Genomic DNA, 25,438 nt, shown 5'->3' on the forward strand with positions numbered 1-25,438 from the left:
CCCTCCCTTGCCATGGCCTGAGTTAGCTAGAGCCTCCAAATGAGGTGCTTCTTTAACCCCGTCCCGTCTGAGCGAAGAACAGATGCCCTCAGGCAACCTACACGCAGAGGCGGGGCCAAACCCAAAGCTGAACCCCAGGACTGTGCCAACAAAGAAAAGAAAGGGAAATCTCTCCCAGCATCCTCAGAAGCAGCGGATTAAATCTCCACAATCAACTTGATGTACCCTGCATCTGTGGAATACATGAATAGACAACGAATCATCCCAAATTGAGGAGGTGGACTTTGGGAGCAATGATATATATATTTTTTTCCCTTTTTCTTTTTTTGTGAGAGTGTATGTGTAGCTTCTGTGTGTGATTTTGTCTGTATAGATTTGCTTTTACCATTTGTCCTAGGGTTCTGTCTGGTTTTTTTTGTTGTTGTTATAGTTTTTAGTGCTTGTTATCATTGATGGATTTGTTTTGGTTGCTCTCTTCTTTTTTTCTTTTAATTACTTTAAAAAAATTTTTAATTATTTTTTATTTATTTTAATAACTATTTTATCTTCTTCTTTCTTTCTTTTTTATCTCCCTTTTATTCTCAGCCATGTGGATGACAGGCTCTTGGTGCTCCAGCCAGGCGTCAGGGCTGTGCCACTGAGGTGGGAGAGCCAAGTTCAGGACGTTGGTCCATAATATCAAACGGTGAAAATCTCCCAGAGATCTCCATCTCAACGCCAAGACCCACCTCCACTCAACGACGAGCAAGCGCCAGTGCTGGACACCCTATGCCAAACAACTAGCAAGACATAAACACAACCCTACCCAATAGCACAGACCTGCCGAAAATCACAACAAGGCCACAGACGCCGCAAAACACACCACCAGACGTGGACCTGCCCATCAGAAAGACAAGATCCAGCCTCATCCACCAGAACACAGGCACTAGTCCCCTCCACCAGGAAGCCTACACAACCCACTGAACCAACCTTAGCCACTGGGGACAGACACCAAAAACAACGTGAACTACGAACCTGCAGCCTGCGAAAAGGAGACCCGAAACACAGTAAGTTAATAAGCAAAATGAGAAGACAGAGAAACACACAGCAGATGAAGGAGCAAGGTAAAAACCCACCAGACCTAACAAATGAAGAGGAAACAGGCAGTCTACCTGAATAAGAACTCAGAATAATGATAGTAAAGATGATCCAAAATCTTGGAAACAGAATGGATAATACAAGAAACGCTTAACAAGAACCTAGAAGAACTAACGAGCAAACAAACAGTGATCAACAACACAATAAATGAAATTAAAAATTCTCTAGAAGGGATCAATAGCAGAGTAACTGAAGCAGAAAAACGGATAAGTGACCTGGAAGATAAAATAGTGGAAATAACTACTGCAGAGCAGAATAAAGAAAAAAGAATTGAGGACAGTCTCAGAGACCTCTGGGGCAACATTAAATGCATCAACATTCGAATTATAGGGGTCCCAGAAGAAAAGGAAAAGAAAGGGACTAAGAAAATATTTGAAGAGATTATAGTTGAAAACTTCCCTAATATGGGAAAGGAAATAGTTAATCAAGTCCAGGAAGCACAGAGAGTCCCATAAAGGATAAATCAAAGGAGAAACACGCCAAGACACATATTAATCAAACTATCAAAAATTAAATACAAAGAAAAAATATTAAAAACAGCAAGGGGAAAACAACAAATAACACACAAGGGAATCACCATAAGGTTAACAGCTGATCTTTCAGCAGAAACTCTGCAAGCCAGAAGGGACTGGCAGGACATATTTAAAATGATGAATGGGAAAAACCTACAACCAAGATTACTTCTACCCAGGAAGGATCTCATTCAGATTTAATAGAGAAATTAAAACCTTTACAGACAAGCAAAAGCTGAGAGAGTTCAGCACCACCAAACCAGCTTTACAACAAATGCTAAAAGATCTTCTCTAGGCAAGAAACACAAAAGAAGGAAAAGACCTACAATAACAGACCCCAAAAAATCAAGAAAATGGTAATAGGAACATACCTAGTGATAATTACCTTAAATGTAAATGGATTAAATGCTCCAACCATAAGACATAGACTGGCTGAATGGATACAAAAACAAGACCTGTATATATGCTGTCTACAAGAGACCCACTTCAGACCTAGGGACACATACAGATGGAAAGTGAGGGGATGGAAAAAGATATTCCATGCAAATGGAAATCAAAAGAAAGCTGGAGTAGCAATTCTCATATCAGAGAAAATAGACTTTAAAATAAAGACTATTAGAAGAGACAAAGAAGGAAACTACATAATGATCAAGGGATTAATCCATGAAGAAGACATAACAATGGTAAATATTTATGCACCCAACATAGGAGCACCTCAACATAAGGCAAATACTAACAGCCATAAAAGGCAAAATCGACAGTAACACAATCATAGTAGGGAACTTTCACACCCCACTTTCACCAATGGACAGATCATCCAAAATGAAAATAAATAAGAACACACAAGCTTTAAATGATACATTAAACAAGATGGACTTAAGTGATATTTATAGGACATTCCATTCAAAAACAACAGAATACACATTCTTCTCAAGTGCTCATGGAACACTCTCCAGGATAGATCATATCTTGGGTCACAAATCAAGCCTTGGTAAATTTAAGAAAATTGAAATTGTATCAAGTATCTTTTCTGACCAAGACACTATGACACTAGATATCAATTACAGGAAAAAAATCTGTAAAAAACAGAAACACATGGAGGCTAAACAATACACTACTTAATAACCAAGAGATCACTGAAGAAATCAAAGAGGAAATCAAAAAATATCTAGAAACAAATGACAATGAAAACACAATGACCCAAAACCTATGGGATGCAGCAAAAGCAGTTCTAAGAGGGAAGTTTATAGCAATACAATTCTACCTTAAGAAACAAGAAACATCTCAAGTAAACAACCTAACCTTACACTGACAGCAATTAGAAACAGAAGAACAAAAAAACCCCAAAGTTAGCAGAAGGAAAGACATCATAAAGATCAGATATATAAATAAATGAAAAAGAAAGAAAGGAAACTATAGCAAAGATCAATAAAACTAAAATCTGGTTCTTTGAGAAGATAAACAAAATTGCAAAACCATTAGCCAGACTCATCAAGAAAAAAAGGGAGAAGACTCAAATCAATAGAATTAGAAATGAAAAAGGAGAAGTAACAACTGACACTGCAGAAATACAAAGGATCATGAGAGATTACTACAAGCAATTATATGGCAATAAAATGGACAACCTGGAAGAAATGAACAAATTCTTAGAAATGCACAACCTTCCGAGACTGAACCAGGAAGAAATAGAAAATATGAGCAGACCAATCACAAGCACTGAAATTGAAGCTGTGGTTAAAAATCTTCCAACAAATAAAAGCCCAGGACCAGATGGCTTCACTGGCGAATTCTATCAAACATTTAGAGAAGAGCTAACACCTATCCTTCTCAAACTCTTCCAAAATATAGCAGAGGGAGGAACACTCCCAAACTCATTCTACGAGGTCACCATCACCCTGATACCAAAACCAGACAAAGAAGTCACAAAGAAAGAAAACTATAGGCCAAAATCACTGATAAACATAGATGCAAAAATCCTCAACAAAATACTAGCAAACAGAATCCAACAGCACATTAAAAGGATCATACACCATGATAAAGTGGGGTTTATCCCAGGAATGCAAGGATTCTTCAATATATGCAAATCAATCAATGTGATACACCATATTAACAAATTGAAGGAGAAAAACCATATGGTCATCTCAATAGATGCAGAGAAAGCTTTCGACAAAATTCAACACCCATTTATGATAAAAACCCTCCAAAAGTAGGCATAGAGGGAACTTACCTCAATGTAATAAAGGCCATATATGACAAGCCAACATCGTCCTCAATGGTGAAAAACTGAAACCATTTCCAGTAAGATCAGGAACAAGACAAGGTTGCCCACTCTCACCACTATTATTCAACATAGTTTTGGAAGTTTTAGCCACAGCAATTAGAGAAGAAAAAGAAATAAAAGGATTCCAAATCGGAAAAGAAAAAGTAAAGCTGTCACTGTTTGCAGATGACATGATACTATATATAGAGAATCCTAAAGATGCCACCAGAAAACTACTAGAGCTAATCAATGAATTTGGTAAAGTTGCAGGATACAAATTTATGCACAGAAATCTCTGGCATTCCTATACACTAATGATGAAAAATCTGAAAGTGAAATTAAGAAAATACTCCCATTTACCACTGCAACAAAAAGAATAAAATATCTAGGAATAAACCTACCTAAGGAGACAAAAGCCCTGTATGCAGAAAATTATAAGACACTGATGAAAGAAATTAAAGATGATACAAATAGATGGAGAGATATACCATGTTCTTGGATTGGAAGAATCAACATTGTGAAAATTACTACCCAAAGCAATCTACAGATTGAATGCAATCCCTATCAAACTACCACTGGCATTTTTTACAGAACTAGAACAAAAAATCTCACAATTTGTGTGGAAACACAAAAGGCCCCAAATAGCCAAAGCAATCTTCAGAAAGAAAAACGGAGCTGGAGGAATCAGGCTCCCTGGCTTCAGACTATACTACAAAGCTACAGTAATCAAGACAGTATGATACTGGCACAAAAACAGAAATATGGATCAATGGAACAGGATGGAAAGCCCAGAGATAAACCCACACACATATGGTCACCTTATTGTTTTGTGTTTTGTTTTTGTTTTGGCGGTACGTGGGCCTCTCACCATTGTGGCCTCTCCCACTGCGGAGCACAGGCTCCGGACGCGCAGGCTCAGCGGCCATGGCTCACGGGCCCAGCCGCTCTGGCATGTGGGATCTTCCCGGACCGGGGCATGAACCCGTGTCCCCTGCATCGGCAGGTGGACTCTCAACCACTGCGCCACCAGGGAAGCCCAGTCACCTTATTTTTGATAAAGGTGGCAAGAATATACAATGGAGAAAAGACAGCCTCTTCAATAAGTGGTTCTGGGAAAACTGGACAGCTATATGTAAAATAATGATATTAGAACCCTCCCTAACACCATACAAAAAAATAAAATGGATTAAAGACCTAAATGTAAGGCTAGACACTATTTAACTCTTAGAGGAAAACATAGGCAGAACACTTCATGATATAAATCACAGCAAGATCCTTTTTGACCCACCTCCTAGAGAAATGGAAATAAAAACAAAAATAAACAAATTGGACCTAATGAAACTTCAAAGCTTTTGCACAGCATAGGAACCCAGAAACAAGACGAAAAGACAACCCTCAGAATGGGAGAAAATATTTGCAAATGAAGCAACTGACAAAGGATTAATCTCCAACATTTACAAGCAGCTCATGCAGCTCAATATCAAAAAAACAACCCAATCCAAAAATGGGCAGAAGACCTAAATAGACATTTCTCCAAAGAAGATATACAGATTGCCTACAAACACATGAAAGAATGCTCAACATCATTAATCGTTAGAGAAATGCAAATCAAAACTACAATGAGATATCGTTTCACACTCGTCAGAGTGGCCATCATCAAAATATCTACAAACAATAAGTGCTGGAGAGGGTGTGGAGAAAAGGGAACCCTTTTGCACTGTTGGTGGGAATGTAAATTGATACAGCCACTATGGAGAACAGTATGGATGTTCCTTAAAAAACTAAAAATAGAACTACCATACGACCCAGCAATCCTACTACTGGGCATATACCGTGAGAAAACCATAATTCAAAAAGAGTCATGTACCACAGTGTTCACTGCAGCTGTGTTTACTATAGCCAGGACATGGAAGCAACCTACGTGTCCATCAACAGATTAATGGATAAAAAAGATGTGGCACATACATACAATGGAATATTACTCAGCCACAAAAAGAAACAAAACTGAGTTATTTGTAGTGAGGTGGATGGACCTAGAGTCTGTCATACAGAGTGAAGTTAAGTCAGAAAGAGAAAAACAAATACCATATGCTAACACATATATATGGAATCTAAGAAAAAAACAAAAAATGGTCATGAAGAACCTAGGGGCAAGATGGGAATAAAGACGCAGACCTACTAGAGAATGGACTTGAGGATGTGGGGAGGGGGAAGGGTAAGCTGGGACAAAGTGAGAGAGTGGCATGGACATATATATACTACCAAATGTAAAACAGCTAGTGAGAAGCAGCCGCATAGCACAGGGAAATCATCTGGGTGCTTTGTGACCACCTAGGGGGGTGGGATAGGGAGGGTGGGAGGGAGGGAGACGCAAGAGGGAAGAGATATGGAGATATATGTATATGTATAACTGAATCACTTTGTTATAAAGCAGAAACTAATACACCACTGTAAAGCACTTATACTCCAACAAAGTTGTTAAAAAAAAAAAAAAGGTAAAGCAGTATTGAAAGTCAGAAGTTTAATACAAAGAGATAGAATGCTTAGAGACCTGTTAATAATACTGAAAATAAGCTGGAAAAATTGTAGAGCTGTGCAACTAAAGTGCCGGGAAAAACAGCCGAACGAGCAGTGCTGTCCAGTGTTCCACAGGCTAGGCGTGCATACCAGTCATCTCTACTGGTGAGGGCTGCCATTAACTTTCACATTAGACTTCATGAACTAAATGCTCAAGGTCAGTCAGTGTATTGGGTTCTATGCTTACACAAAGTGAGAAATATTCAATGACTGCTATCTATTTGATAACACAACAAACAGTGTATTCTCAGGATTTTCAATAGTTACTGGAATACACAATAGTGTATTCTCAGGATTTTCAATAGTTCACTTCTCCTTTCTCTGGTACTGTTTGCCACCTCACTATCATGAAGGAAGCAGCTTTGTGAGAAGAATCCAGTACACACAAAGTAAGGCAGAGTAGAAAGACTGAAAAGCCAGAGGTCTGATCCAACTACATCTAAAGGCCAAGCTTCCCATACTGTAAAGGGAGGGGAAAAGAATCCTATGAAATCCTACCTTGCCCAAACTTTTTTTGCTTTTTTTTTTGGGGGGGGGGGGAACAGCTGTTTTTAGGAGATATTAAGAAGGGTTTGAGAGAAAAAAAGGGAGAGTATCAAGGTCCAATGAATTCATGAAATACTGCATATTATACTCCCCTCTTGGTGATTCACAATACAAACACTGGCTAAAACTCCAGAATGCCCCTCTGTAAGGAAAATTATTTGTTCAATTCAGCATTTCCCAAACCTATCTGACCATTTAAAAAATGAACTGTTAAAATCACTAATGTGATCTCCTAAACACAGTTTGGAAAAAAAGATATGACAAGCTTTTATGCTCCACAGGTACTTCTCTTGAAGCCTTCCCACTTAAATAGGATAAACTAGGGTTGCCTAGTAGAAATGCCATCCTGCAGCATAAGTTGTTAAAAAAATTTGTTTTAATTGCCTGCGTTTTATTCATCATAGCAATAGGTAATAAAAGTGCTAAATATATCTAAAAACACTCTAGAATGGATTATTGATAATTCTGATGGTGAAATACAAAGAAAGGCCCTTATTACAAAAAACTAGATGTAATCAAGAGCTGAATTTGCCTTGTGCTGTTCAGGATTTACCTTTAGTTTATACGATTATTTTATTTTTTTAAAAACGCTAACATTAAGAAAAAATGTTTTTATTTCAAATCTGAAATACTCCTCTTTCCTATTGAAATAATTGTTTTTATACTATAGTTGTCTCTCAATGTCAAGTTTCTTAGGAATCAAGTTAATAGTACAACTGAGTGTATCTACTACCATCAGATGCACTGAGTTAACCAAGAATGATAAAATAGGGGAAAGGAGACAAGACTCAAAGTAAGTCACTCAAAAGAGTGGTGGTAGGTGCAGGCAGGAAACACACTACATACAGATCAAGTCTTACTACAGGAGAGGCATAGATTCCAAAGGTTTCTATGTGATATAGTGGAGTAGAATTTTATGCATAGGTTAGTCTAAAATAAGTAAGGAAGACAGAAATTACCCTAGAGAGTATATGTGACATTTTCAGATTTCACAAATTGGTTTGCTATGCTTTGAAATGATCTGAACATACTATTTTTTTATTAAAACAATTCCAAAAAGAAATAGGAAACCAATTTCTTACCTGCCAAAGAGACTATCATGAACAACATAGACAGAACACACGCTGAGATCTATTAATCCTTTTGGTTTTGTAGCTCGTTTTTCACTTTCAAAATAAATAAGTTGGGCATCACTGCCCTCTAAGATAAAATATAAATTTTTCCACCTTTTTCCTTTGCCTGTTAAAAAAAATTGTTTCCCCTTAGCCAAATAATGAACTATGAAGTCACATATAGTAAAATCATAAAAATTATTGTTGCTAAAAACTAAAAATTAAATATATTTTTATTCCAAAGCTTAAATAACACCAATCCTTACAAAATGAGAAAGTGTCTGTAATATATCTGTAGAAAAATATCTTTTGTTATATTGCTTGCTTTAATGAGTCACTGAGTAAGTGACAAGGGTACCTTAACAGTATGTTTAGAGATTTCATTATGATAAAACCTTTAAAATTCTTGCTTAGGATTCATTCTTTTCCAGTCATGAGAAAAAAAACTCTTCTACTAATCATGCACCCCTCAATGCCCCAACATTTCTTAATGCCAAACTGAGGCAAATACATAAAATAGAAACATCAATACTATGAATGTGCCAAGTGCCGGTAAGAATTTTCTCTTAAAAAAAAAAAAGTTATGGGGTAAAGAGGGGCTCAAGAATCAGATACCAACTTATTAAATACGTATCTCAGATAAGTTTTATGCCCAATATTTACAATGTTTCTAATAAATGTTAACGGTAAAATACTGAAATTGAATCTTTAGTCTTAAAAGTTTCACACTTACCTTTTTTTAGAAGATAACCTTTTTTAACAATGTTTTTATAAAAGGCATCCTTTGTTTTACGACGAATTGTATTATAAATTTCCTTGCCATCCACTGTATCATTGAGTACTTGTTCTTGATCCTGAATTTTCAAAAACACTAAAATTATTTCATGAATTCTTGATGGAAATGAAGTAAAACCTACTAAACTACCAATTTAAAAACCAGATTGTCTGTCTAGACATTAAAAAAATTTTACTACTAAAATCTAAAATACTGTAACATATATATTATTAAGAGATCTTTGCTTTCCAAAGAAATTTTCAAAAAAGTGCACTTACCATTTCTCAAGAATATGGACAACTAATAAGCTTTTTTTTTGAAAAATACAGGTTTTTTTTTAAGTTTTACAAGCAACATTGTTTTGAAAACATGAATTTGTCCAAGCATAACTGATAGATTAGAACCAATTTGAGCATAAAGCAAATTCATGTTTGCTTATGGACAATTATATCCATGAGAAACTCTATGTGAATGCAGAAAATTGCACCCAGCTGAACTGAGATGCCTAGGAATATGCAAAATACATCTCAAAAGCCTAAAAGCCTCCCCAGCTTCACCGAGTGTTACACGCCATACCCATCCATTCACATCTGGTGTTCTAACATATCTGATTTCAGATAATCCTCCTTGTACCACTTCCCGCTATTTACAGCCCTTCTGATGGCCTCTTCCACAAGTAAACTTCAGGTCTTTTTCAAGGTAAAGTGCCTTATTTATTGTAATATTTAAATATTTCTTACCCATTTAGCACGTATAAAAACTACGCTACATTTTTACTAGCTTCTTATCTTTATGTGTCACTGATGAAGTTTTTGAGTGTTGTACCCTTAACCCCCTTTTTTCCATAATCCTGTGGTTTTTATTGCATGATTTCATACAACACCATGACTTACAGGAATGTATGTGTGTTAAATGCTAAATCCCTGCCCCCCTCCAAGTAACAAAAAGAATTATGATGTCAGGAAGAATACAAAGCGAAGAGTGCCTTTATAAATGACCTTCCCAAAATAAGTCAATCTTCGATATTACCATCAAGGTCCAATGGACCCAATTTTAGTTTCTTAGTTTCTTTCTTGAGCAGCTCTTACTATTTGCAAGAATTAATATTTTATGACTTTGTTTTCTTAGAGACTTATGGATCCAGCTGATCGTTTTATAAGTCTAAGATATGTTATGGGATTTTCACGAATCATATTTTTCCTATATCTTGAAACACTCTGCTATTTCATCATCGTAGGAACCATTTCATCATGACTTAACAATTATTCTCAAGTATGCCAAAGAGCAGGCACTGGCAAACCACAGCACATGGACCAAATCTAGCCTACTGCCTGTTTTTGGACATAAGGTTTTATTGGAACACAGCCACGGCTCATTCCTTTATATACTGTCTGTGGTTGCTTTCACACTACAAAGGCAGTTTAGTAACTGAGACAGAGACTGAATGGCCCACAAAACCTAAAATGTTTATTATCTGGTCCTTTACAGAAAAGTTTGCCAGCCCTTGGTCTAGAGGGTGATCCAACAGTGAAATAAATCATCTCTATTGCATCACCCTTTGGCATTTTTTACTGTGTGGCCAACTATTGTAGCATCTTTCAAAAAAGTATAAAAGGCCATCTTTGTTATATTTTTATTAGTTTTCATTGAACACATAAGAAAATTCAGAATTCTTAATTTTCTGATCATAACAGCAAAGAGAAAAAAATTGACAAAGAAAGATGTGTGACAATTATAAAAAGACTCAGATGATAAATGCAAAGAAACAGCAAGACTCTGGGATCTATTGTGATGATAAAATTGATTTTGATAAGCAAAATCTCAGATTATAATTCTTCAGATGGTAATCTCCTTTGGTGATTTTTCTCAAACTAAGAATCGCTGAGTGAATGATATATTTCTAGGGGAAAAGAAATATAGTGCTCTCATCTAGTTAGTGATTCAATAGGAAGGACATCATCATGCAATAACTTGTAACAAGTATCTAGATTATCCTGTTTCCTAAAAGGAAATGAGGATTCTTTAAATTTTTATGATTGTGCACCAAGATTTACTCAGTATGATTTATAAATGGACAAAGGTTACTAAAAGGAAACATATAATGTAGAAATTTTAAAATTCACCATATTGATCATTCTGATGTTTATAAACATAAAAATGTATTACACTTACGAAGCAATAAAGACTGTACTATCCAACAAAATTATGAACCATCAAAGTTTTCAAAAGTATTGCAGTTGATGATGCAAGAAGAGCAAGAAAGAATCATAAACTAGAACCCAGTTGAAATATATTTAAAATCTGGAATCAGTACTGCATTTTGACAGTAAAAACGTAAGAAGAACCAGAGTAATCATAAGAACTTATAAAAGATGTATCTGAAATTTGGATTTACAAGATGGATATGTTCCAAGTCCGTGCATGACAGTGGATGAGCAGTTAGCTGCCTTCTATTTCAAGTATGTAACCCTTTATAACCAAGGAAATATGGAACAAAAATGGGGTTTGCTACATTTAAATTCTTATTAAATTTTCTAATAAAGTTTTTTTGTACTAAACCTTTATTCTTACTTCTACAAATTATTCAGAAAATGACTAAGAATATAAAAAATTTGAAAAGATACATCGCACCCAGATGATAAATAGTGATGACTACCTCCCTAGTTGTATAGATTTGTGCTTACCAGTCTTTATTACAGTAGTGATAATATTTACTGTTAGGTGCAGAATGGGGCACATTTGTAGTTTATTTAAGACATATTACTACACTAACATTTGGATTTAAATATCTGATTTCAAGATAATCTATATAAGTCTTTCCTACTTATTTTAAGATAGGGGCTGATCAACTGATCTGTAACTCCTACATTAGAAGACACTACAGGCAAGGACACAACCTCACGGTCCAAGTTCTAGTAAATTACTGGATGACAGTAGGGAAGGCTTCTCAGCCTACTCTTTGTACACAGTTCTGAAGAAGGAAGTCTTATATATTACTCCCCAAGGGAAGTAGATAATCTGACGGGTGAGAGTTTAACAGCCACTGAAGCAAGCTTTTGCATAGCGGTTAGGTGTGCAGGCTCCTGTAACCAGACCTCAGTTGTAAATCCTGCCTTTGTCACGTAATGGCTAAGAAAACTCATTTAATAAATTAATTCAATAAATGTTTGTTGAGTGCCAGGTACTGTTCTAGTTCTTGAGATACATCAGTAAATAAATCAAATATCTTTACCTCCAAGGAATTTATATACCAATGAAGAAAAGAGGTAATAAACATAATAAGCAAATTGTATGTTAATAGGTGGTAAGTGCTCTACAGGGTAGGGCAAGTAGCAGCAACAAATAATGTGTACAAGTAGGTCTCAATTGTGAAGCTGATTTCTGAGCCAAATTTGAAAGAAATAACAGAGTGAGGCGAGTGGATATTTGAGGGAAAGTCATTTTGAGCAGAGTGAACAGCTGGAACAAAGATTCTAATGCCAAGATCCTGGCATATTTTTTAAAATAGCAGAGAAGCCAACGTGAGTGGAGACGAGTGAGAGAGAAGGATGGTAGAAAGCATTCAGAGGACCACTCTAGGGTTTTGCATGCCACTGCAGGGACTCTGGCTTTTACTCTGAATGAAATGTAGAATACCTGTAAGTGTTAAACAGAGGCGTGCAATGGTCTGACACATTTTAAATGGATCCCTCTGACTGCAGTGCAGTGTTAAGGGGGGGCAAAAGTAGAAACAGAGAGATGAAGCCAGATTCTGGTGATGGTTGTATTCTAGATATATTTTGAAGGCAGACAGCATGATGTTCTTGACAGTTTGGATACAGAGTGTAGGAAAGAAAAAGAAGAGTCAAGGATGACCTGATGCCTTAAGTAATTTACTCTCTGGTTCCAGTTTCCTTATCTGTAAAATGGGCATAAATACAGGATCAACCTCATCAAATTGTTTAAAAAGTTAAATAAATTAGGGCTTCCCTGGTGGCGCAGTGGTTGAGAGTCCGCCTGCCGATGCAGGGGACACGGGTTCATGCCCCGGTCCGGGAAGATCCCACATGCCACGGAGCGGCTGGGCCCGTGAGCCATGGCTGCTGAGCCTGCACGTCCGGAGCCTGTGCTCCGCAACGGGAGAGGCCACAACAGTGAGAAGCCCGCGTACCGCAAAAAAAAAAAAAAAAAGTTAAATTAATACGTATAAGAAACAGCGCCTAGAATATAGTGCTCCAAAAATGTTAGATATCAATATTTTTAGTGTGGGGTGCATTGTCTCAAAAGGCTCCTTCTTTTCCTGTAATTCGTCTGAAGTGTTAGTTCCACTAAGTTAGCACACCTAGCTAGGGACTCTGCTCTTTCTCTTCCAGCATCTTACCTGGAGTGGGAGTATGCAGGATCACCTCAGGGGGAATGAGATGATTCTGCTAGCTAATCACTTTTACATTAATAAAAGTACATTTTTAGCCTTTGGGTTCTCTAATAGTTAGAATCCTGCTAGGAAGGATAGGTAAGTGTTATGATTCTCAAACTTCTACTGTAACCTACTTTTACTCCAGGCCCAAAATAATTGACTTCAAATAGCATTTAATGGTTTTTGTGAAGTAATCAAATTGCTCTGTAATCAGCATTTGTTATTTCTGAAGTATTCAAAGCATTACAGGCATTTTTGCAGATGACAATAATCTGAGGTTTGTTCAGTTATGAAACAGTAACACAAGTAAGAATGAGGCTCACTGTATATTTGAAGTAATTCTTAAAACTATCTCATAACATAAGTATAAAGTTTAAGTTTACTAGATGTCAAATGCTATTTTTCCAACTGTAAAAAATTAAATTAGAAAATTCTAAGCATAAATTCAGGATGGGAAAAATGCATGACTTAACTTGTGGGCCAATAAAATAAAATTTGTTAAAAAAATTTGTTGACTTAGAAACAATTTAAAATCATCATTAATTCAAACAGCCAATGTGAATCAGAATTTTAAGGATATAGCAATGGGACTGAGTGGCAGGATCTGTCATTTGTAGGTAAAGGCACCTCTGATTCCTAATAAAAAGATCCTAAGCTGTGGTTTCTAGAAAGCACATACCGCACTATGTGGTTTTAAAAAAAATTGGTCAAAGTCCGCCAGAACTGCCAACAAAAGTGGTACATCATTGCTAACTACAGATACTAGGAGGGTGTCAACAAGGAAGTAAAACTTGAGATGGATCTTAAACTTGCAGGATTTAGATAGGCAGAGAGGAAGAAACTGACATGGAGACAGCAACAAACACAATAAGACACATTAGTGATAATTCAGAGGATGAAGTGAGTGCTTCCTGTTGGAAAGGAGCTATTCATTCAATTAATATTGATTGAATACCTAATGCCTAGTACTATTCTAGGCACTAGGAATACAACACAAAACACTTGCCCTCCTGAACTTTACATTCTACCAGAAAAGCATGAGGAACTGAAGCAAGATACATTAAAATGTTTCAAGATGATGATTCTTAAATTTATATTAAGCATCAGAATAATGATGACCCCCCCGCCCCCGCCTTCAGCAGCTGCAATGAATAGTAGGCTATAACCATCAGAAACTAACTTGTTCGGAGGAAGAAATATTGAGAAGCTCGAGACACTACAAATCACTGTGAAAGTTTAGTGGGGTACCCAAAACCTCTCACAATCTTTCTTTATGTCCCTAGAATATCACTACCTCCATTTTCCACATAGGAAAATTCTTAATCACTCCTTTGAAGTACCTTTTTCTAACCCCTGCTACAACCTTTTCCCACCACACTTTAGGAAGTATCATGGGCAAGAAACAGAAGCTAATCAATCACCCTATGCATTAAGCAACTAGTATTCAACAGGCCCTCTTGTTCAAGGCCTGTCTTCTTATGTTCTGGACTTCAGCCACTATTGCCTTCCCTAGGACCTTGTACGTGGGGTATTGCCATTACCCCATCCCTCACCCACCACTGTCACTCTCCTCCCGAGTACAGAGACATGCTCAAAAATTTCTCACCATAAAACTACAGGCAAATAAAACAAAGAAATAAAAAGTTTAAAGGTCTTTTGGCCCTACATCATCTTCTAGCTATCATTTTTTAATTTATTTTCTTTTCTTACCAGTCTCACCTAGATAAGCCTGGCTGTGATTTATCCTGGCTGTCTCCACTTTTGCCTCCAACAAACTCACTCCTTGACCCAGTGCAACTAGGCTTCTGTCCCCACCACTGCTTCTATTCTCAAAAAGCCACCAAGGACTTCCTAATAATTATCTAGAACCAACATAAATAAAAACTAAGAGATTCGCTTATAAGTATTCACTTTCTGAAAGAATCTGTATAATCTGCAGTTTTAAATTTTATCCAATTTCAAATGCATGGATGTGTGCATAAACATATCACCAAAAATGCATTTTAAAATAAAATGCTAATTATTGTTAAAAGAAAAACAACACTGACCTGCATTGGTACAGGTTCCTTAAGATAATACCCTTCAACAATTTGTTCTTTTCGATAGTGATCTATGATGTCCCCAATGCTGTTAAAATAAAAATTACTAACATTGACATAATTTGTCTCATAAAAATTGCAAATCTTAAAGATACACCAAACCTTGTTAGCAAGGATTCTCTATTTGCAAGTCTTTTCCAAAGTATATAACCAGAATACATTAACAGACTATATGATCATTACAGTCACATTACTTTAGAAAAACAAGAATGTTCCTACTATTGGTTTACAGATCAGAAATACTTGAGTCAGAGATTTCAATTTTCCATCAACGTACTCAAAGCACCACTATACGTGAGGAAATGATTAAAAGTCTTTTTTTTTTTTTTAAACAAAAGTATCTGAGAGACTGAGAAAGAAAAACCGACAGACAAACGGCATTTATTTTTAGCAAGTAGTGAATTCAGGTAAACTTCAAGAATTTTTATCATCAAAACATTTACATATTCTGCTTTTATATTAATCAGATGGAGTTAGGTCATGAGACATAAATAGCAGGTGAAAGCAGAAACAAATTTAAAAAAAAAAAAGGAAGAAAGAAAGACAGAAAGACCAGGAGCTAACCTTATATGTAGGATTATCACTACAGTAGGAAGGGCCTATTGATGATTTTGATAAAAAGTGCTATACAATATTCTTAATATTTGGGAAATACTACAAATAAAACAAAACTGAAAATAACATTATATAATGTATTTTAACACAAATTTTAACATGACATAATGAGTTTTTTAAATATAAAATGTTTCTCATGATCAGTTTGTCATTTTATTGTCCTGAATATGTAAATTCTAGAATTTTAAACTGTCCTTTAATACACTAGAGGAATTGGTATTTAACGACAGCTACGCAACATTTCTCAAAACAGATCTCATTAATTTACCCCTTGGTTTTTTTCATGTTCTTCCTACTGATCCAAAAATTGGAATACACACACACACATATATATTTATATATATATTTATATATATATTTATATATATATTTATATATATATATAATTGGATATATATTTATCACTTGATTTTTTTTTCACAGTTCTTCCTACTGAAAAAATAATTGGAACATATGTTGTCTTTTATCTTTGGAGATACATATACATATATACACACACATATATATCTCTGATAATAAAATATCTGCTATACTACAAAATTATTTTAAACTAAATATAAATAAAGTATAATGTTAAAAAGCAAATAGAAGATTTGAAAGATTAATAAAAAAATTATGGATGAATATGAACTAAATACCAGATGTAGCATTTAACAGGAGGGGGTAGGGGAATGAGAAAAGTAAAAAGGTATTATCACAGAAGGACAAAGAAGGTTATACGTTTTTAAAGGAAAAATGTTAACACTAAAGAAAAACGAAAATCAGAAAGAATACATTTGAAGATACCTAGGTACCACAACAGAGATGACTATGTGTTTCAAAGCAAAAGGCACCAAATCTGAGAAAATATCCAAGGTCTCTGGCTCTACAACTGTAAATGCAATCTATTCTGTGTAGCACCTCAATGTTACGATATAATTCTTGACCATGAGCTGAAAGAACAGAATACTACTGCATGGAGTACATACAGTTCAGACTGTCCAGGAGCAAATTTACAAGCATGTGGCAACCAATCAGATATATTTTTTACCAATGACCTGGACTTCCAAGAAGTTTTTTTTTTTAATTACTCTTTAGTTCATAGTCTACCCAGATATGCCTAAGGAAACAGTCAAGAGAGACACAACAAACAAAAATTTCCTAGACATTCCATAGTTCTAGCCATGAAATCAGATTTACAACTCAGAAAATTAAAACATGTTAACTATAAACCTGTAAAATAACTGTGAGTTTCTAGAGATACTATATCCTGTACTTTCATTTTAATAATTTACTTTTTAATAAATATAACTCTCTCTCTTCTTGAACACTACATGTTAGTAATCTTAAACGTCTGACCAAAATCTTCCCTCTCCCTTCTTAATCACCATCTCAACTACTCTCTTCCCACTGATTCTCCTATGCATAGCTGTACATCCTTGAATTTATCAGTCAGCTTACCATCTTTTCTAGAAGACCTGAGCACTAATAACGTAGGAACAGTATCTTTTTTCTTTACTATATATGCACAGATCTGTATAATACACTTCAAAAAGTAGATCACTCAATAAATGTTTACTGAATTATATTTGTTGTTAAATGCCTCTCCTACTTTTCTAAAATTTTAAATATAGGAATATTAAAGTTATGTCTCAACAATGTAGTTTCTAAATGAAACGGACATAACTGCTACTTCTCTTTGCCTGAAGACTAATGTAGAGTTAATGTGGAGACAGGTCAGCAGAATTTGGCTCTGTTACAGATTTATTGGATAATCCAACTTTACACTTCCATATCTAAACAATAAGTGATAATCATAAAGGTGTATCTTCTTAGAAATTACTTCATTACTGACATTAATGCTGAAATGGAGTATGTATTTCCAAAACAATTATAAAAACTGCCATTTTCTAGGCATGAGGGTCACATAGTTCCAGCTTTCCTTTAAAAATGATTTTTTTTAATATTAAAGCTAACAACAACAATACTCCTGAATTTTATAAGATGAACATATACAAGGGGAATAAACAGTCTAATTTGGGGGAATGACCACGGACACTACATTAACATATATTTGAAAAAAATTTAAATCATAATTTTGCAAGCAGACTAATAATTTGGAAAGAAATATACTTCAAATATGTATTTCTTCCTGTTTCATTCTGGTCTTTAGCAACAAAAGAGACTACCTTTATACATTTTACAGGCTGCCTCCATTATGTAGGAAGAATTTTCATCTTTAGAGAATGTGTATCGTAAAGAAGTTTAAATCAAGCAAAACAAACTTCCACCAGAATTAATGTAAAATACTTTATCTTAAAAAAAACTCCATGCAAACATTTATCAATTCAGTTAAGAATGTTTTCAATTTATTGTTTTATATATTCTATACCCCTAGAAACCTGGACAATGGGAAACTTTAATTTACCTTCATAGAGAGCTCAAACTGCACCTAGCTAGATTTTCAGTGAGGATGTCTAGATCAGACTGTAATGCTAGAAGGGGTTCAAGCAGCTCATATATGAGGTGTGTGAAAAGGTCCAATCGTCTACACTCATCTTCCATTTGATGTCGTATCACTCACTATCCCCTGAATAACTGGCAAGCAACAGAACTTGTTTTAGGTTTTTTGCTCTGTTTTATTTTAAGGCATTAAACTAGGAAAATGCCGGCATTTTAGCTTACACTAGCCTCCAAAAGAGGAAAATCATTCTACTCCAGAGTTATCCGGAATGGGAAAACGTTTACACTCAGAAATAAACTGAAAGATTACTTTCTATTATGCAGAAAAAAAAACAGCTGACATTCTATCATATGTTTTTTTCTATTAACTGGTTTTCCTAATCAAGTGAATGAAGTCCAACCTGAGTTTTGGGACAAGCAAAGAGTTTACCAACAATTTTAAAGGTGAGAAGTAGGAACCAATAATTACAAATAATACCAACTTGAGAACAACCCAATTATTTGGGGGTAACATTATTAATAAGTCTCAGGTAAAAAGGTTCTTAAAGAGTGACCTATTAAAATGTCTCACTGATAAAAAACGGTAATATATTTTCTTTTTCTTAGATTAAATGTTCTGCTGTCCTACAGATAATGTATGGATTTAGCAAATTTGCTTCAAATAACTTGTGCATAACTAATCAAAAAATTACATAATTTTGGAAGGAAATAAAAAGTTATTAATTTATATTCACATTTGACACTAGCTAAAGAATTCTTGGATATGACTACTACTAAATTATATTAAATGTCTTATAATTTTAAATATTACAAAGTCAGAAACTTTTATATAATTTTGATTCTGATATATTATATTATCAAGATTTCAACTCTCCTTGCCAAAAGTAAAACTAAAAATTTCTCACAACTTACCTGTTATAATATCGACCTCCCATCATAAACTGATTGTTTGGTGTTGGACATATTTTAAATCGCTGAATATTTTCATTGGTCCGAAAATAAAGTGAATAGTCACCAGGAGTATTATCGGATGGCCTCACAAGAAAACTGCAGACTTGACCAACTATAAAAATTAAGCTGTTAGTTTTATTCCCTAATTATCAAATTAAAAAAGAAAAAGCGTTAAGTAGTACAATTACAAAATACATTCAAAAGTCAAAAACATATGTAAAATTTTCACCAGGAACTTTTGATTGTTTTGGTTTGGTTTTTTTTTTTGGCTGCACTGCACGGCTTGCAGGATTTAGTTCCCCGACCAGGGACTGAACCTAGATTTCATTGCCAGGGCAATGAAAGCGCCAAGTCCTAACCACTGGACCACCAGAGAATTCCTGAAACTTTTTTAAAATAAAGATAATTTTAAGGCAATTTCTTTTTGTATTTTCTGGTTTATGAGGCACAACCATCCATGACGTTGCTTGTCTTTATTACATAAAAATACAGGGCAGAAATGTGCAGCACTGACTTCTGGTTAATAAGTCTACACCTGTCATAACTTGGAAAGAATACTCTAACCACAGATGGGGTTACTGGCTAAAACTACTACATTCTGTTTGCAAAAGAAAAGTCTAAAAAAGTTAAAGTGAATTTTATTTAAGAACACTCTGTACTTAAGTAATGCTTCTGATTAAACATTAAAAAGTCATAACTATAATAAAATAGTACCAAAAGCTTACAAAAGTAGATTCAAAACAACTGAAATATTTGTGTACCTAATCAAAATCAATACACATGCACTATTTTTCATTTAATAGGCACGATCTTGAATAGTCATACAGAAGCAAATTATCATGTATTAAATATTTTCATATTAATTTTAGAGAAGTCTTTTTGACATCTGCAATTGGCAGTGACTTTTACCACTAAGATGCTTTTTTACCTTTTCTCTGTTTAAGTCCTAATGACAGAAAAGATCAGAACTTGATTGCTTTTAGGAAAGCACAATGAACACTTAGAATATCAGACGTCATTTTTATGTAAATTACTAATAGTTCCAATCATCTATCCAAGGCATTTACTACCAAGTAATTTCATGTTCAATACAAAAAATAAGAATTACTGCAAAACTGTGCATGCAAGTGCTTATGTGCTTTAGTGCTTATTTTTCCTGGGAGAAAATCATCAGACTCTTAAAAGAGCACATGACCGAAAGAAAATAAAAACTAACGTAAGGAAATTAAGTTTAGCTCTTTTTCAATTTACATGTCTAAAACAAGACTGAGTGCCTCAGGTATTTGGTGGTGCAAGTTCAAAATCATAAGTGTATATTCAAAATTCAGTAAATTCACTAAAATAAATATTTTGGTCCCACTTTGAAAGCAGGTAGCATGTCATTTTGGTTGAGCATTTGGTCTCTGTTACTACCATATAGAATTACCATGTTCTTTAATGAATTTTTAACCTATATCCCCACAATAAAATTGAATACTTCCTAAAACTGCCATACATCTTTCAAAAGAGCTAACTATTAATTACATTAAAGGCAATGACTTATGTCTTGAACAGTAACTCAGATAAGATCTTTAAATGATCAGTGGTTTATTCATCATATACATTGAACTCTGGTCATTTTTAAAGAACTAAGACTTCTAAATTACAGATTACTTATTAACTTCTCTCAAATCCTTCTAAAGTACGGTTTCCTGAAGAGATATTTGGTAACTAAATTAATTCAGTCTTAAATTTTAGTTAGGATAAGTGATAATGAAATAGTTTTTGTTTTAAATAATAAACCCACAGTACAATTCAATTTTTATTTTGCATATCTCTGTAACCACACAGTTTTAGGAAATGTTAAAATCAACATATTTTAAATAAGGCCCAATTTTATAATTCTACAAGTATACAAAGATAAATGCAAGAACATTTGCTGCACCTGAACAGCAAGAAAATGAAAACAACATGATATTCCTCTATAAGAGACTGATAATAAATTATGGTATTTGTACAATGGAAAGCTTATGGTCATTAAAAAGAATAATGAAAATTTATATATGCAGATACGGAATGATTTCCCAAAATACATCTTAACATGAAAAAAGTGTGTTGTATGTTCCTGTGAGAGCGTGTGGGGGGGTATGTGTAGCGGGGTAAGTAGGGGTGAGGAAGAAAGACAGACATGAAACTTCTGGAAAAAACACTCATCTGGCACTGCTTCTAAGGAAGAATACAGGGGCCTGGTGCAGAAGGAAAACACACTGCACTGAATTTTATACTGCATGTTTTCAACTAAAGAACACCCAAAACCAAGAACAGCAATTTATCTATGCTGGGCAAGAAATTACAATATACATAAATATCAAATGAATGCTAAAGGCAAAATACATGATAAATGGTTGGTTCACTTTTTTATTCTTTTTAAATAACAACATTAGAAAAGGAAAGTGAATATATAAATACCTGTCATTAGTAAATTATAAGCTTCTTGTTTGGAAATTTTCCCATGGAACCATCTTGAAAAAAGAATATATTAAATATGTAAATCAAAAGTCTTTTTTGCTGTTATACCATCAAAACTAAACAACTAACACAAGTTTAATTCAAGCTGACATAATGAAATAAATGCAATGCAATTGATCAAATGACCTCATTCCTTTTACATTTGTTACTACACTTTGTAAACATGCCTAAGTTCAACAAAATATAGAAAAATTAGGGACTATCTATTATTAACTACAATTTCCATATTGATTACCAATACAAAAACAGCAATGATTTTAATTCTGATAATGACAAATTGTTAAGCTTACATCATAGCTAGCATTCTTTTTTCTTTTTATTAGGAGGGGGAGTGGTAGAGGTAGAGCCTACCAGAACTGCCCGGAAAAAAAATTAGTGGATTAATTTTTCTCATACTTCTCTCAAAGTGAATTTCTCTATAAGTTCTCTCTTCAAATCAACATGGTTGATTCATACTTTACTGAAAGCCAGAAAATAAGACTGAATGATGAGAAATAATAGATACCAACATCAAGAACTGAAAGAAAAGAATGACTTAGTATTACTAATTCTATTTGAGCTAATGGCCTATCATATCAGATTGCTAGAATATTTAATGTTCTGCATACTTAAAATAAGCCTTTAGAAATTATTATAAAAGGCATTATAGTCAAAATCTACTGCATATAATAACTAAAGTATTTAAATAATTTACCTTAAAATGATAGATCTGTTTTAAAAAATTAATTACTAGTAATTACTTAAAATCTCTCATCTGAAGGACTATTATCTATCTTGCTGATTAAGACGTGTTATATGTTAATACCAAGCTGACAACTCTAGATTACCTCTCTACCACTTTGCCATATATTCTTAGGGTCTATAATTATTTTTAATTGTGGCTTAAAGAACAAGTTGGAAAGTAAAAATACTACAAGACTAAAATATATAAATGCCCTAAAATCCAATGTTACAGGTTTAGAGGCTGTTCATACTGTTTTAAATTATCCATATTATTACTGGTCAGAGTATAAAATATAACTGAATTTTTAAATTTTCACATGAATAAAATGTTAAACTTTTACTTTCTCTCTTTAACTTTATTCCAACCCTTAACTCACTAATTCAGATTTCCTGAGGCTCATAAAGCTAATTATGAATCATTTAAAACAAGTATACAATAACTGGAGCAGTCCAGGCTGCCTTAAAAGGCAGTAAAGTGCCATCCTGCGTTCAAACACAGCTGAAATGACCATTTACTACAAATGCTAAAACAACATTTCTATATTCTAGTAGACAGTTGATTAGATGACCTCGAAGGCCCATTCTATATTTCTCTATAGCTAGAATAAAGGAGAAAAGGGGAATCTGAAAGGGGGAGGGGGCAAAAAATAGCGTTTAGAGAACAAATTGGCAATACTGCTTTCTGAAAGGATTGGATCTGAGTTTCCTCATTCAGGCATTTATTACCACATGTAAAATGAGTATATTTCAAGCACATGGTTTGTATCAATAATAGAAAAATGAGACTGTGACCTTAGGAAGTCCCCATTCTAGTAAGAAAAAGGAACATAAATACTGTATAACTATAAAAAGAATGTAGAAAATATAACAAAGCGCAGTGATAGGTACATGCTGAGGGCATTTTTAGAATAACAGAGAAGGGCAACCAATTCTGTAGGGTGTATAAGGGGGAAGATAACAGAAGACTTCTTGGGAAGAGTGATAAATAGGTTAAGTCTCTAAGTAAGAATAGGCACTAACCAAACACAATGGAGGGGAATTCTGGCCTAGGAAGTAGCTTGAGCGAAGGAGAAAAACAGTACTGAGCATTTGAAGATCTACAAGCCGGAGAGTAGAATATAAAACTAGAAATGACAAGAGATAGGGCTTATAAAGGACACAAGACCTGGATCAGATCTTTTCAGTCTCTGCTAAGGTAAAGAGAATCAGGCAAGAATTTTAAGTGAGAAAGTAATACAGTCAGACACATGTTTTAGGTAGATTATTCTAGCTGTTAGAAGAAAGGATTTGAGGAGACTAAAGTGTCAAGCAAGACCAACTTAGAGGTTATTGCTACATCAAAGTCCTAGTACGAGATGAAAAGGGCCTGAACTAGAATATGGTTGCTTAAGACTGAGAAGAAGGCACACATTCAAGACATATTTTAGAAGATAAAAACAGCAGGACTTGGTACTTGTGTCATGGAAATATGGAGCTGAAAAGGAACACAGCTAAAATTATACCATCTATTTAGTCTGAAAAGGCACTCGGGGATGTTACTGAGGATGTTTCACTGCCAGTCAACACCTTAAGAAATCAGAAGGAGCTGACAAATACATAAAATAAACCAACAATGCAAATTTAGCTTATGCTAAATACCAAATAAGTTGAAAACTATAAAGTTCAGAATACGGAATGATCACAAATGTATTAAATTTTAATTTCCCAGTGAAACTGGGATTTATACCTTTTAAGAAAACTGGATATAGCTTTAAATGTTTATTGGTATTTGACCTCTCTTTTTTTTTCTTTTCTTTTTAAAAAGAATTTATGGTATTATTTTAAATAGGGATAAAAATATAGATTTCTTGCTTCTCTTGAAAATCAGGAGGCTTTCATAACACTAGACTCACACACATTTACATCAGTTAGACCAGTCACCTCACTGCCAGCAAACACTGTCTAGTTTTTGACTTCCTGCAGTCTTCTGTGATACAAACAGTAAATGTTAGTTTCCATTTACTACCACACTTGCAGTGTTATTTTCTTACAGTAGCCAAACATTTCCATGTTCCTTGATCGCTATCAAAGTGGGAAAATAAGAAAGATCAAGATTATTGTAATTTGAGAAAAATGGGAATATATACACCTGACCCAGTTCATTTGCTTACATTATCTGTATGCCTCCTCCAAACATTAATTAGAATTTGCAACTCCTCACATAGGTAGTGAGAAGACTTCAAACTAGTACTATCAACAAAGTACAGTCTCACTGATGAAGCCTACTTTGCAGCTGCACAGAACAATAAGGAAAATGAACTCAGAAAATCTCATATGTTCCACTTAAGAAAGGGTGGGAACTAAATTAGATGACTGAAAGTGGAGTATTCAGTTTGTTTTCATGTTCTAATGGTTAGAATTCAGAATAAGCAAACACTCGAGAGGCAAGCCTTAAATTCCATCCATAATTGCCGACAGGAAGGAAAGAAAAAATATTCCACTGAAAACATATTAGATGAACAGTTTATTAAAATAATATGAGTAAAACAGAATTTGGATTAAGAGTTAAGCCCTTTAGATACAGGGAGGGGGAAGGGTAAACTGGGACGAAGTGAGAGAGTAGCATTGACATATATACACTACCAAATGTAAAATAGATAGCTAGTGGGAAGCAGCTGCATAGCACAGGGAGATCAGCTCGGTGCTTTGTGACCATCTAGAGGGGTGGGATAGGGAGGGTGAGAGGGAGATGCAAGAGGGAAGGGATATGGGGATATATGTATACATATAGCTGATTCGCTTTGTT

At 34.6% G+C, this 25,438-nt stretch overlaps 1 protein-coding gene across 3 annotated transcripts in view; it reads right to left on the reverse strand.

The window, feature by feature from the left end:
* Window positions 1–25,438, reverse strand: part of RASA1 (RAS p21 protein activator 1) — a 113,065-nt gene that overhangs the window by 27,717 nt on the left and 59,910 nt on the right. For all 3 annotated transcript variants that reach the window (XM_027100681.1, XM_027100680.1, XM_027100682.1), the window contains exons 7-11: window positions 21,871–21,923; window positions 19,384–19,534; window positions 15,364–15,442; window positions 8,878–8,998; window positions 8,115–8,271 (exon numbers count right to left, since the gene is read on the reverse strand). In XM_027100681.1, coding sequence (XP_026956482.1) covers window positions 8,115–8,271; window positions 8,878–8,998; window positions 15,364–15,442; window positions 19,384–19,534; window positions 21,871–21,923 — 561 coding nt within the window. The remainder of the gene's footprint in view (window positions 1–8,114; window positions 8,272–8,877; window positions 8,999–15,363; window positions 15,443–19,383; window positions 19,535–21,870; window positions 21,924–25,438) is intronic.

The sequence above is a fragment of the Aethalodelphis obliquidens genome, unplaced genomic scaffold (assembly GCF_003676395.1).
Source record: "Aethalodelphis obliquidens isolate GAN/ISIS:26980383/991018 unplaced genomic scaffold, ASM367639v1 scaffold4, whole genome shotgun sequence".
Lineage (NCBI taxonomy): Eukaryota > Metazoa > Chordata > Mammalia > Artiodactyla > Delphinidae > Aethalodelphis > Aethalodelphis obliquidens.